The sequence below is a fragment of the Leptosomus discolor genome, chromosome 4 (assembly GCF_034619465.1).
Source record: "Leptosomus discolor isolate bLepDis1 chromosome 4, bLepDis1.hap2, whole genome shotgun sequence".
Lineage (NCBI taxonomy): Eukaryota > Metazoa > Chordata > Aves > Leptosomiformes > Leptosomidae > Leptosomus > Leptosomus discolor.
Window position 1 is genome coordinate 21,783,237 of NC_141394.1, and position 14,153 is coordinate 21,797,389.

Sequence of the window (14,153 nt, forward strand, 5' to 3'; positions counted from 1 at the left end):
AGCACTTTAATCCTTCATTACTTCTGAATTTGCGGTTGCTTGGGAGTGCACAGCAAGGACACGGTACAATGAAGGGGTCCAGCTCTTGGGAGCGTGCCCAGCACAGCATCTGGGTGCAGAAGGCCCAGTCCTGTATCTTCAACATTCTCAGTTCCCAGCAAAGTAATGGCTGAGGATTTGTGGTAACGTACAGACTCCTACTTTGGAGTAGGAAGCAGGGAGAGGAGGTTACATGGACCCATGCAGCTTCGAGGAGGTGTGTGCGCTGGCATGAGTGGTGGAAAGGACGAGGTACAAAGGGTTTGAAGCACAAGCTAGTGAATGCAAACACTTACAGGAGCCACAGTGAACCTCTGTTAAACATGACCCAAAACCCTGACTGGCCATTGCCTATAGCTTAAAACATTACATAAAAAAGCAGTGCCTGTAAAGAATGAGCTTTCCGTTAAGATTTTCATACAGCCCTACTAACAAAACAGGAAGAGTAAGTGAGTGGGTTGTTCAAGAACAGAGTGTTGAAAATCTCTCCTTCGAAGCCAGCTGTGATACATGCAGCAGTTTTGGACTCCTCTAACTTCTGGGATCAGCAGGCTCAGAGCACAGCAGCTCCAGGGATACCTTTTGGAGAGGATTCATCCCTGGATTCCTGTTCCGGGAAAGGATGATCTGATCCTAGGGAACAAAAAGAGTCCCCAAGCCATTGTTTGGGTCTGGATAAACTCAGATGAGAAATTAAGTGTATGTTTTAGCAGTGCTTGGGACGTGCAGGCAGCATGTTCTCTGTCACCGGAAAACTTGACAGGAGTGTGTTTGCAAGGATGACCAAATGATCTGGGTACTTCTGAAAACAAGGAATACCTTTTTCTCTTCCTTGGAAAACTTACTCCTGTGCAAAGTTTGGATGTTAACCATGGAGTACTAAGCTGGGCAATAGAAACTTCCTGCCTCACTTCCCTTGTACAGGAGCTCAAGCTATGATCTATGATCTTTGTGTCTCATATGGACTTGAGAGAGAGTACCATGTCTTCTCAAGCATGATGGCTGGTTTAGCATCTCTGTGGATCCTGTGTAAGAAAGCACCATGCTTCCTAGTCCTTTGGGTAGCTCAACATGGCTCCTATATGGCCTTCACCTGCATCTCTGCATGAGCAAACTTTGAACAGGCAGCCTAAAGCAAACCCAGAAAAATCACGTGGAGTTGGCTCAAAATGAAGTATTTATGAGCTTCCTGTCAAGAAAAGATATGGCACATATATATTTTGCCAGAGTGCAGACTGTGAGCACCTCAGAGGCAGAAACCCTGCTGATGCTGAAAAAACATTTGAGATTGCTCTTCTGTCTGGGCCCCTTTTTTGCTCAGTGATGTTGATGGCAGCATCCGATTCTGTTTGTTGCAATCTGCTGCTGTTGTGAGTTTTTCACAGAAGGGTTTGGTTAATATCTGACTGTTTTGGCTTTGGGTTTTGCTTGTTTATCTATGTTTTTTGTGATGGCTGTGTTAGTGTTGAACGGTGATTGTAAAGCACTAATCTTCCCACTGACAGGCGTCATCCTTTCTGAATTTAAAAAAAAAAAATAAAATCAATCAGCAGTTATTGATTTGGGAGCGTGTCCTGGAAGATATTAAATACCTAAGGTCTTTTTGTGAACCCATAAATCGTGATTATTGTTTTAAAAGGCCATACTTTTTAAGTATTTTGTCAGCAAGGCCTGCTGGTGCTATTTGGATAATTCAAACGTGTCTAAAGGCTTTCCTGAATCCATATCGTGTGGAAACAATCAGATATGTGAGTGTGGTTTGAATAATTATGCCATGCCTTTGCAAAGTTAGGAGGAAGGAAATAAACAGGGTAAGCAATTCTGAGGGTAATTAATTACTTACAGAAAATGAGATGAGCTTACCAGAATCGGTCTTTCCAATTGCAATAGTTAAGAACAACTCTCAGAAAGCAGGCCATGACTTCCCTGGATGAGTTGGGAAGAGATGATGGTTTGCCTTTGGCAGAAAAAATCTGGCATAGGTTGCCTCAAATCCTGGGCTTGAGCATCACGTAGAGCCAAGGAAGGTTTGGCCTTATTTGTCTGGGTAACATTTTCTGAGCTACCGGTGGAAGTCAGAAGTGGATTTCAATCTCTATAAAATTTCCCTTATGCCAGGAGGTGAGAGTCCAACCTTTATAGATCTCCAAGGCATGTAGAGCCGGGGGCTTCTTCTGCAAATGAATCTGTGACAGACCCACTGACCCCTGAGATGGTTACAGAGGTCTTCAGGGGACCAACCTCCTCCTGTCAAAGATGGTGCAGGAGCCAGAAGATGAAGCTTGGAAATGATGGCTTGGAAAGTCGTGTGATGAACGCCAGCAGCCTAAAAGGAAGGCGATTAGGAAGACATTTGGCTTCATGCCATCAAGGTGGTAACTTCGTCATGAAACACAGTCAAAATCCGTTAAGCACTCTTTTATTGCTTGCAATTGATTTTTCTCACCATGAAGATGCTACTTCACTAATTAGCAATGAACCCGTTTGCTTTATGAGGGGAGGGCTGGACTTTCCAACCCCTTCCTGTAGATTTTCAGCAGTTCGATAAATCAATCTTTTCTAATCCTTGAAATTAAAAAAAAAAAAAAAAAAAAAAAAGGAAAAATAAACAAACATTCCTACTGCCTCATATTGGCAGGTAGTGGGGAGACACAATAACATGCTTTATTTTGTGTTTCTGTCATGCTTGCCTGCAGGAAACATCTGTCTCTGCTTTATTTACACCATATTAAAATTAACTCCGTGGGTCTTTCCGAATGCTTTCGAGGGGGCACATTATCCATCTATTTTTATTTGGGTTTCATCACCCGTAACACTTACTAAAGGTCCTATGTGCTCACTTTAGCATTTTTGCTTGCTAGGCAAACTGTGTTATTTTGGGGCCCGAACCCTGAGTCCACATGCTTACTGAGCCTTGTCCTGCTATCAGAGAGATGGGAAAATAATTTGAATTGTCAAAAGAGTGATAAATTTGCATTAGGTGAAGTTAAACCATAAAGGGTTGAACAAAATTATAACACCTGAACTTGATAAGTTATGTAGGGTTTTATTAAAGTCCTAGATTTACTCTAAATGTGGTTTAAAAACTACACTTCGTTAAATTTATATTAAAAAAAAAAAAGTCTTTTTCAAAATGTAAGAAAAACAGACATTATTCTTTTTAAAAGAGATCTGAATAGCTGCCTTTTGATAACAGAATTTCTCTGTTCAGAAGCTTTTCAGGAGCAACATGTGTGTGAAGGTAAGTTCTAGACTTACTTTTCCTGCTGCAAAGAAAAATTAAGGCTTTATCAATCCAGGATATTAATGTATAAATATATGGAGGTGGTTTGCACCATATAATATAAGTTGCGGATTGTCTGTGCCTCTGTATTGGGCTGTTAGTGTATTCTGGCAATTCGATCACCTTGTGTCATAAAGCAACATGTTAGGGTTTTAAAAGGATAGGCAGCGTGAAAGCGGTTTCCAAGCTTAGAATGCATTGGTTTTGAAATTCCTTAAGCATCTAAACAAGGATATAAGTAGCTAATTTTAGGAACTTTTTTAAAAAGTATTGGTCTGGAAATATCACAGGAATATAGAAGGTAATAGGAACAATCCTTTCTTATCATTGAAGGATAAAGTACTCTGGGAAATTGAAAGACATCTAACTTAAATAAGATTTTGAAAGAGTTTTACATGATATGTAATTAACCTTAAGAAGTCTTTGCCCCAAGGTAGTCAGAGCTTTTTTAAGATTAGAAAATGAATTAGGTATTTATATAGATTGGTAGACCATCCACTATCCATCATCTGGGCTACAGAGAAACACAAGGGAGGTGAGGTAAGATTTCACAGGTTAAAGGAATAACGGAACCAATAAAGATCGGCTTTTTAACTTCAGGTATTTGAAAGTGAAGCCCCCACATAAGCCATCACTCAGGTTTCTCTGCAGTCAGTAGAGACAGGTATTTCTTCAGGGAGTGGTGAAGCCTCACCAACCTTAAATACCTGTTCTTGTAGGGGATAAATTGCTCTTTGGGAGTACCAATCTCCCATCAACTATGGAGGGATCAGGGTCACAGTTTAAATCTAATGGGCTGTATCCCTTACTGCCAGGAATTGGAAGAATTTATCGGAATCTCGAGAAAGGACTTTAGATCTAGCGTCTCAATCTGTGCTAGGCTAGGTTTTCCAGTGATTTCTCCTTCAACTATTATTTGCTTGTACCACTAGTGACTATAAACTCAGTTTTCCAGTTAGAAGCTGTTTTCCTGTGAGCTAAGGCTCTTCCAAGGCTTTTCTCTTGTCCAAGTGATGGTTTTTATGTATTGTGGATAATGACACAGTATTACTGCAGCACTGATCAGTTTCACAGACTTTACCAGGGGGGAGAAAAAAAAAACATTCTGGAGTAATTTTTGTCAGACACGTATTGTTGCTAACACAACAGTTAAGCTTCTTACAGCACTTCACTTGGTAAAATGAAAAGGAATGATCTGTATTTCATGAGGGATATAAGAGACTAAGTCCTATGGACCGTATGTTTAGAGATTTGAAGTGTTTTAGAGTTAGGCATCTTTGAAAATCTCAGTACTTTAGGCACCTGCTTGCTTTGGGCCATGGGTCCTTGGCACATCTGGGTTGGAAATGGGGTACAAACTGCTCAGGTCTTTTTGATGGTTTTCTCCTGAGCTGCTTTGAAGTGTTAGCCTCAAGCTAAAAGGCAATCCAAGTTTACCGATTTCACATTTTGACTGTAGAAACATGAAGCAGAGCCTTCAGCTGCCTTGAAGAAAGGCTATTATAGATCACTGAAAAACTTCGTGAGGGTCTGGATAGCAGCAACAGAGTAAAAAATTTCCCTAATTCTCTCTTTTTGTAAGTGACAGTTCAACAGTAAAATCTTTACCATAAAACCTGAGTGCTTGTGAACACAGTAACAGGAATTCATGCCCTGCTCCTGCCCACACTGCTGGGCTGAGAGCTCCAGTCTGTCTCACGTCTATATTTAATTTAATTGCATCGCAGGAGAGATGCAGGTCCTGTGATGCTAGACATGCCATGAGCACAATGGGAACCTGCCCCAATGATCTTGCAGGCCGAGTGGATGAGAGGGCAAAGAGAAGCAGAGGGATTTGACCAACGTTGTACTATCCAGCTGGGATGGGCTGGAGATCCCTGCTGGTGCAGCTAAGGCGGGGGACCCTTTCAATACCAACGGCTTTTCTGTGTTCCTAGTATGTCCCCAGATGCATTGCAGATGCAGAGGTCACACTGTCTCAACCTATGTTTTGCTAAGCCAAAGGAACTGGGCTTTACTTGCTGTGTCTTGGAATGAGGGACTCAGTTCCCTGCATCTAGCCACCTCCTCTGTACTTGCTTCCTCCCTTCTTGATCCTGATGTGCTTTGTGCTTTTCCTGTGCGTTGTTAGATACCGCCTTGGAGTGCCCTGGGGTAGCCCAGGTGTCCTCATGCGGCTGGCAGATGTGGCACAAGACCTAAGGCGAGCAGCTGTCAGGGTGGCAGCTGATGACCTGGGAGATCCCTGCGGGAATGGAAGCCAGGGAAGCTGAAGGGGGTGGTTGGATGCTGGAGTGGAGCTGCCGGGATCTGTCAATGGCTGGGGGTGGAGGGGATGGAGAAGAAGTCAGGGAGGGCTACAGCCCAGGGATACTGTAGGTGCTCGAGCTGAGGTAGAACTGCTTGCCTGGCAGTGATGTGGGGACAGCTACCTTGTCCCCCATGGTGTATCCTCTACTTGCATGTCACTGCTCAGAGTGGGGTTAGGGCAAGTCTTATAAGCGTGACCAGATCCAGTGCATTTAGCAGCTGTTTCTTTCCTTTCCCAAAGACCCCAAGTGACCATGCCAGGGCAAAGCTGGAACTGGCAGCATTACTGCCTCTTCTGTCTCAGCCAAGGACAAGGTGGGGAGAAAATGGGAATGTTTTGCACAATATACTGTATGAAACAACCTTCTTCCCATGAAGACTAAATCCTGCTCCTACTGATAAGCAGATGGAACCCATGTAGCTTCAAGTGCATGTGAATGGTGCACGAGTTGTCACTACATGGCTTTAGCCGTTGTGAGGAGAAAACACAAAGCCTCATCCTGTACATACTTAGTGTCCCTCTCAGTCAGAAGTTACTACTGAAAATCATTCATCTTTAATACAGCTTCTTTCTAACTCAGGCTGAAGTGAGTCCCCTCCAAGTGGAGCGGTTTGTTAGCAGAGGGTATAGCTTGACAGGTTGCCAATATTGACCAAAGGAGGTCTCAGCAGAATGGACTGATCCCAGCTATCTTGACAGGGGTAATGAGATGAACATATTGAGCCAGCCTCCTTCTCTGGCATCCATGGTGGCCGCTGCAAGGGATTGCAGGTTCAAAAGCTCCAGGCCAGGAGGGAGAGGAGGCCTGGGAGTTAGCCTGCCTTCCCCGCATGTTGCATATCATCCACCATACAGGCACACTTAGGCACACAGCCTGTCCCAGAAGTTCAGGGGGAGCTCCCCTAGGAAAATGTCTGTGACTAATCTTGTGTCCCCACAGTGGCAGAAGCTCATTTTGAGTGGTCGGTCTTGGCTTCTTCTTCACTGCATGAGGCTGCTTTGCACTCTTGCTTGGTAGAGTCCTTTCTTTGTCCTTCCTTGTGAAATGGGAGTAAATAGGTCAATGCTTTCTGCCACCCAGGGCTTTATAAGTTCCTAGTGCCATTATCTCAGCGTATCAAGAGGGTAATGCTGCAGTCTCACTCGTAAGCTGGCAACTTGGGAGTTTCACTTATGAAAAGGTAAACAGCAATAAAGAGGTTCCTGTAATATGCTACAGCACTGCAGATGGAGAGCGCTGGAGGCGTGGTGAAGTTTTGCCACCTGAACACATGAAAGCCTTATGTGGTGGCTAAGCTGGAGTTTCAAAACTCGTCTTCTCCAGAGATACCCATTATTTTAAAAAGTTCTCTCATTTCTGTGCATGAAGCCAGCGTCCTCAGTTGTGTTTCAATTCCATGGGGCAGCAAGCCAGGCTGGCTGGTGTGTACCAGGTGCACTTGATGCCGGTCCACCTTTGGTTTTGGTGATGGCTGGTGGGAGAAGGGAGGGGGAGTAGCAGTAAGCTATATTCTCTATGTCATTATATCTCTAATGTTGGTGTTCTTGTCTTTATGTCTACGCATTCTTTAGCTATGAGGATAACAGACCCTTCATCAAGTAAGAATGACCTGAATGGCTGATAAATTTCATTTATCAGTGTGGTCTCATGAACCAGCTGTCAGATCAATATTGAAAAATCATTAAAGCTTCTGTCATTCGCATTTGAGGCAGAAGAGCAAACTGTGCAGGAAAACAGCCAGGCATACAGCTAACATGCAGAGTAAATGTGCTGCATATGTATTGCCAACCAAATGTCACCATATTGGCTTTATATTCTTTGATTGGACATTGCTTGAATTCAAGGTGAACGTTCCCAAAGTTAATCCTGTGTAGTACAGACTTGTTATACCAAAGCAACTCTCTGGTCCACTGTGCTCTGTCACTGAGAGTGCTTTATGGTGATATAAATATAGGAGTAAATTTTCAGAAAGGTGCATGGGTGTTAATCCCCATAATTCCTGTTCTACTTAATGGGACCAATGCAAGCAAATCTGTTTGGTTCATTGGAGACTGTCTTACTCATTGGAGTATCTAACTGTAAATCTCTGATTTTCAATTACACCAAAACATGGATGTTTTTATTTCTTTATTGATATAAAATTGCACTACGGAAAAGAAAAACCATGAAAAAGCAACAGCAAGTCTGTACAAAGAGCAAAACAAAAACCGCAAGCCACACCAAAAAAAACTGCAAAGAAAGCCAAAAATGCCTAGAAATTACATGCCTTAGAGCATCCATGCTTTTCCTCCTGCAACCAAAAGTAATGCGCAGTAGCACGAAATAGAAGCAAATCAACTTTGCAGTAGACTTTCAGTTTGTTCTTCTGGTGAAGAGTCCTTTGTGTTCATTCTTGCAGCATCATTCCCATGTTATCTTTCATCGCTTCATTGGGTTTTTTCCTGCGGATATGGAATGGAGCTATTCAAAGAAATCTCCATGCCTCTTTATCTCCAGGTCTTGTTTTCTGAAGGACAACACTAACACATGCAGTTTGCATTATTGAGGGTCTTCTAAACCCACAGGTTCCTTTCTGTCACTGAAGGTAGCATATTTCTAAATAACTGTTTCGCTCCTGCACACCTCTGCAGCCAAAGGCTCTTTAATCGGGTTCAAGAATTGGCTGTGCTTCAGAGAAGAATAGTATTCTGATATCCTGGGAATCATTTTTAAAGGGCTCTGTAAAAGCAGGAAGCTTTTAATCATGGAGGAGAAGAGAAGGGGGAGAAAAAAATGTGTTTACCACTTCATTTGTCGTTCTTTTTTAAGGACAAAAAAAAATATTTGTATTTTTTAAATTGGCAGGTAATTAAGATGATAAAGTGCTCTCACTGATGATGGAATCTTGGGGAGAAAAATATACCAAGCGGCTAAAGCTGTTAACTTTATCTAGTGGCTACCATTCTGAAGGATTTTGAGAGTGCATTTTCAATTTGCATCGTGCTAAATATTTATTAGCAGGATTGGCTGGAAATGCTTCAAAGGAGCTGTTCTGGTCTGCTAGATACATAATAGTGATTTTTAAAGAACTGCCTTAATAAGTGGTTACCTTAGGGAGTTCTTCTGGTCGTGTGGTTAAATAATACATATTTTATAAACTTCAGTGGAAGACTTAATGCTGCATTTTTGTTCTAATACTTAAAGAAAAAAAATTAAAACACAAAACAAAACAAAACATGAATACAACATCGGTGTGCTTCTGTTTGTGACAAACCCTGCTAGAAGGAAAAGGATTCAAGGCTGCAGCTGCCATGGGGTCTCCATAGTGGAGATTGCCTGCCTGACCTCTGCAGGACTTACTTTTCCCCTAAGCTGCTGCTGCTTCATCTTTCTCCCCCATGACCCATGCTTTGCTTAGCAGATGGAAGCCCAAATATGCCGAAACCCTGGCCAAGTTTCTACAAGGCTGAAGTGGCTTAGAAACGTAGGCAGGTCCTTGTCCCTGTGACCCCTTCTGCAGCACCCCAGGCTGCTTTGGGGTGGACAAGGAAGCAGAGGTGCTGGCTGCCTGTAGGCTTGTCTTCTTTGGGGAACCAAAGGGTTAAACAGTGAGAGAGGGGTGCAAAGATTTGGTATCATTGCATTCGTTTTATGATGTTACACGTAATGATACCGGGGGAAAACAGAAGAATATCAAGGCCTTGAGGGAAAGGGCAAAGGGATGCTCATGGTGCTGCTTGCTATGCACTTCCTGCTGTGCTTCCCAGCTAGAAGTTGACTCCCTCCCCTGTACAGCAGCAATTCCTTTAAAGTTGTAGGTAATTTAGCATGTAGAAACTAAGGAGATGTCTAGAAGCAGCACTCAGTTCCTATCCTGCTTGTCACACTTCATCTCATGTCCTGATATTGGAAGATCAGTCTCTGAGAAGTTAATTTAGCAGATGACTAAATGTTATTTAGCAGGGTAACATGGAATACTTCTCCTGCCATCCCAGCAGAGCTTCCAGTTTTCCTGAAAGTGCACTGGAAAAATAACATGCAGCAGCCATCCCACGTCCACAGCTTTGTTTGTCCAAGCAGAAAGTCGCTGGGAGAAACCAAGCAGAAACTACAGGCTATCCATCTTTGCTTGAACAACGTCCAGGGCCAAGCAGTGGCTGCAGCCCTACTGCCGCTTCCCTTACAGGGTAAAGCGAGCAATAATCTTAGTTTTGCAGCCAAACTGAAGAAGGATTGCCGCTCCTTTTCTCTGAGCAGAAGTGTGGCAGTAGCTACTGTTTTAGCAAATGCGGTGTGTGAGCGCCTGTATGTGTATATATATTTCCCCTAATTGCAGGGTGGACAAAGTGTGAAGCAGCACTGCAGAGTGTCTCCTTGTGCGGAGCCGATCTGACAAGCAGTGAGGGCTTGCCCACCTGCTTGTAATTGTTTATCTGGCTTACAGGCATATGGGAGACTAGCTAAAATGCAGCAATACATGTGTCTTGGTGTTAAGCGTAAAGAAGCTAATCCAGCTGGCACTTCTGCCCCAGTGAAACCAGGGGACACTAAAAAAGTGACATTTAGAATTGTTCTGGTTGGTTTATTTTCTTTTCCTACCATTTGCAGAAATAGCATCTACATGTCATTTACATATACACTGCTTCTACATTAAAAAAAAAAAAAAAAGAAACATTGTGTTTACAAATGTGCTTTGGTTATGATAAATTTCTATGCTTATAACATTTCCATTTCCGTGTATTTCCTCAAGCTTGAAGATTTGTAAACTGCATCCAGCTTGAAGACAAAACGCCCTATGACTCATTTTGATACACTTGTTTTCTTTTTACTAAAACCACGGGCAGTCTTCCTGCTTGTAGACATGTGCCTTCTTTTGTAGACAAAAGACCAATCCCTTTCTTTTTTTTTTTTGTTTCTCCTAACAGGTCCTGGGTTATAGGTGCAATAGCCCTACTCTGCCTATTAGGACTGACCTGGGCATTCGGACTCATGTATATTAATGAAAGCACAGTCATCATGGCGTATCTCTTCACCATATTCAATTCTCTGCAGGGAATGTTTATATTCATTTTCCATTGTGTCCTCCAAAAAAAGGTAAGACAGACGGTTCCCGGTAGCAAAAGAGGTGGTAAAGGGATGTTTTGTTGCCTAACATCTGCAGTGTAACATCATCTGTATGCCCTGATTTATCTCCGTGCACCTAATAAGGGTGGTATTTAGACTGGAAACCAGCAAGATGCAAGGGAATGAGGTGATAACGAAGATATGTGGCAGTGGCATTTCAGCAGCCAGGGCACTGGTGAGAAGTGTGTTAGAGGCAAGGGAAAAGGCAGCTGACAGTTTGCAGGGCTTTAGGGCAGCGAACCTGTAAAAGGACTTTCCCTGATATCTGCCAGATTCTCCTTTCCCATATGCCAGTGTGAGAGGGGAGCGACTCCATGAGCCTTCAGAGGGTCCTCGCATGGCTGAGTGCTCACAGCAAAATGGAGCTTTACATCCTCATTTGCAGTCCCCGCAGGAAACCACCCCTTTGTATAGCAGTGTATATAGGTTGATGGTATGTAACAGGGGCTGCTTTCCCAGCTTTTTTAAGAACCGAAGGACCTGTGCTCTGCAACAGTTCTTTAGCCTTTGTATTGCTTGGTCCTAATGTGGGCTGTTGGAAATCTTCCTCAAAGCAAGCACAGTAAGTGCTTCTTGTTGGAGCTTGAAGTATGCCCCAATTAACATTTGGAAGATAACCATGGAATAACTTAGGTAAACTCTGGGGGAAAAAAAAATCAAAATAAAAATCTCTGTGCATATATGTAGATCAAACTTACAGCCTCTAACAATCAGTAATAAATATTTTTAAGAACCATTTTATTCTCCACAGATATTCAGTAGTACAGAGCTCTCCAATTCTGTGCATATCTGCTGATAATTTTTAATGCACATCTGGGTTTCAAAGGGCAATTTCTTTGTCCAGTATAAACATAGGGAAAGGTTTATACATGGATACATCTGGGTCTCATTTCTCAGTGTAACCAGTGGCTTACTGAGTAAAGTCAGGGCCATGCTGAGGTCTGTTCTCCAAGAGCTCTGGGCTTGCTTCTGTGTTACCCACATTTTCCCATACAGGGAAGGGAGAACTGACCTATGAAAACATAAGCAAAATTCATCATGGCAAGTGGGCTCTGCAAGTGCCCCTGGAAGGATCTTCAGAGCTGTTTGAAAATGTCATTCTTGAAACTAAAGGAAGACTTTTGGGGTTCAGAGTTTTGTCCTTGTAATTTCGTCTCAAATTTGTGCATCTTAAACCTTAAAAGCTTTATCTAAATGCAACTGCCTGCTGATGATCCCAAAACTTTAAGCAAGAAAATTTCCAGGCAAGAGGATAGTAAGAGTGTAGGAAGTATCACCATCACTAATTAAATCTGCAGGCGCCTCTTTGACGAGGAGTTTGAATTTCTGCACCATTCTCACTGGTCCATCCTCTTCCCTCCAATCCACCTCGCAAAGGGTCAGTCCCTAACCTGGCATCCCTGCACGGCACTACAGCCTCCTTGGCCATCGGAGTGCTCACTCAGCATGGGAGAACCATTCTTTTTTCTGTCTCAAGCCAGTCTACACACGTAAACCATCAGTGATGACTGTGGGATTGCTCCTGATTTATGGCTGCATGGAGGGAAGGAGAATGCAGCTGCTACCTTGCTGTGGGTTGGATGCATCTCTCTGACCCAAAAGCTGAGAGAGGAATTATTTGAGAGGAGAAAAAAAAAAATCCTTTCGTTTCCTATCTATCATGGACTAGAAAATCAGCAAAAAGCTGCAGAGAGGCAAGCAGTGGGTGGCTAATTAAAGCAATTGAATTATTTTCTCTCAGCAAAGGATTGATTAAGCACTCGAGCATATTGGGCACTTGTGGTATTGTGTTTGTCTCAAGTGCTTAAGGAAGAGCCTAATGAAAAAGCTGTAATTTGCTATTTAAACAGTTGTTTCACAGAGTTTTGAAATGCTCGTAGATAGTCTGGCAAAATTTCACTGCTAACCATGTGCTCCAAGGAACCTCAACTGGTGTTTTGGACATGCACGGGGGGGGTTGGGGCTTTTTTTTTTGTCAATGAGCAACATGACCTGCTTTTGGCTTTTTGGTAGAGCTTGCTTATTTTCAGTCTTGTCCCATCTGGTTTCTGGATATTGCTGCCCATAAAAATTCACAGCTCAAGCTCAGTCAAACCTTAGATCCTGCGCTGACACAAGTCAGCATAGTTCCCCTGAAGCAAAGGAGGTGGCATGACTTTACTCCAGGCAAGGAGTTGGCCCGGTTTGACTGCGATGCCCGTTTGAAACATGACTGGCTTGCACAGTGCTGTGGGAAACCAGCCTCCAGCCACCCCTGTGCACTGGGAATATAATCTCTAGGGCTGCTGGCTCTACAGTTTCCTCGAGTTTCAATTTTGACTGCAAGAAATAATTAAAAAATAATAATAATAAATCAATAACTCTTACATATTTCTTTTTGAATTTCTCTTATTAGTCCCCTGCCAGAAGCAATAACTTTTAGTACCTTGATGAGCCAATATGCTAGTTTATATCAAATCTATGAGGATATTAATTTTCAGTCATATATCTGTAGTTTCTCCCATGCTTCTTTCATGTGTCTCAGAGGAAGCTACGACCAACTGGTGTCAACCAGCAGCTTTGCTGCATAAAAGCAGTCCCTCACACCATTTTAAACTGTGAGCTCACATACTGAAAGCATTCAGCTGCAAGGTGTAATAGGCTTCTTCCCCGCATGCTGCCACAGCTCTTGTTTTGATGAACCACTGAGGAAAATTCAGGGGCTGTGTTGAAAACAGGAAGGCAGTGGGTTGGAGGAGGAGCTGCCCGCTAACCTCAGTTGCTCTTTCCTTGGCTAGGTACGTAAAGAATATGGAAAATGCCTGCGCACACATTGCTGTAGTGGGAAAAGTACAGAGAGCTCTATTGGCTCAGGAAAAACCTCGGGGTCACGGACACCTGGAAGATATTCCACAGGCTCACAGGTAACCCACGCTTCTTGTCCACTCCCCAATGTTTTGCACCACCACGCCAACACCCTTCATGGCTATGCTGGGAGGGAATATCCTCTTGGCACCAAAGGAGCTGCCTTAGGGCTCTACCCAGTGCACCAGCAGAGATTTCGCTCCCTCCTGGACCTGAATTCAACACAGTGACTTCCCTTGGGATGTGATGGCAATTAGTGCCTCTCCAAGAACCTTCTAAATAATTGTGATGAGAATAAAAAGGCCAAATTTGCCTTCCAGAGGCACATAGGTGGTCTGTCACGTGAACTATCCTGCCTGCTGTCCATGGGAATCAGGAGCTGGAAGAATTTTGTCAGCTATGCTACATCCCAGTACGTCCTTTAATCAGGAGCTGAAGGTTGTTGTCACCACTATTGCCATGTACAAGAATGATGCTATAACAATCAAATATTTTTCTTGCTAAAAAAAGACTACAAGAGTCTTGCAATAGCCTTCGCAGTGAAAGGGTTTTCTTTCTGGCATTCAGTGGTT

General features: G+C 43.1%; 1 protein-coding gene across 19 annotated transcripts in view; it reads left to right on the forward strand.

Annotated features, from left to right (window-relative positions):
- The window catches only part of ADGRL3 (adhesion G protein-coupled receptor L3), a 268,359-nt gene that overhangs the window by 229,410 nt on the left and 24,796 nt on the right, over positions 1-14,153 (forward strand). For 10 of the 19 annotated variants that reach the window (XM_086463866.1, XM_086463867.1, XM_086463870.1 and 7 more), the window contains 3 exons: positions 7,206-7,232; positions 10,539-10,707; positions 13,515-13,640. In XM_086463866.1, the coding sequence (XP_086319992.1) occupies positions 7,206-7,232; positions 10,539-10,707; positions 13,515-13,640 (322 nt within the window). The remainder of the gene's footprint in view (positions 1-7,205; positions 7,233-10,538; positions 10,708-13,514; positions 13,641-14,153) is intronic. The other 9 variants (XM_086463875.1, XM_086463879.1, XM_086463873.1 and 6 more) reach the window with 1 other exon arrangement.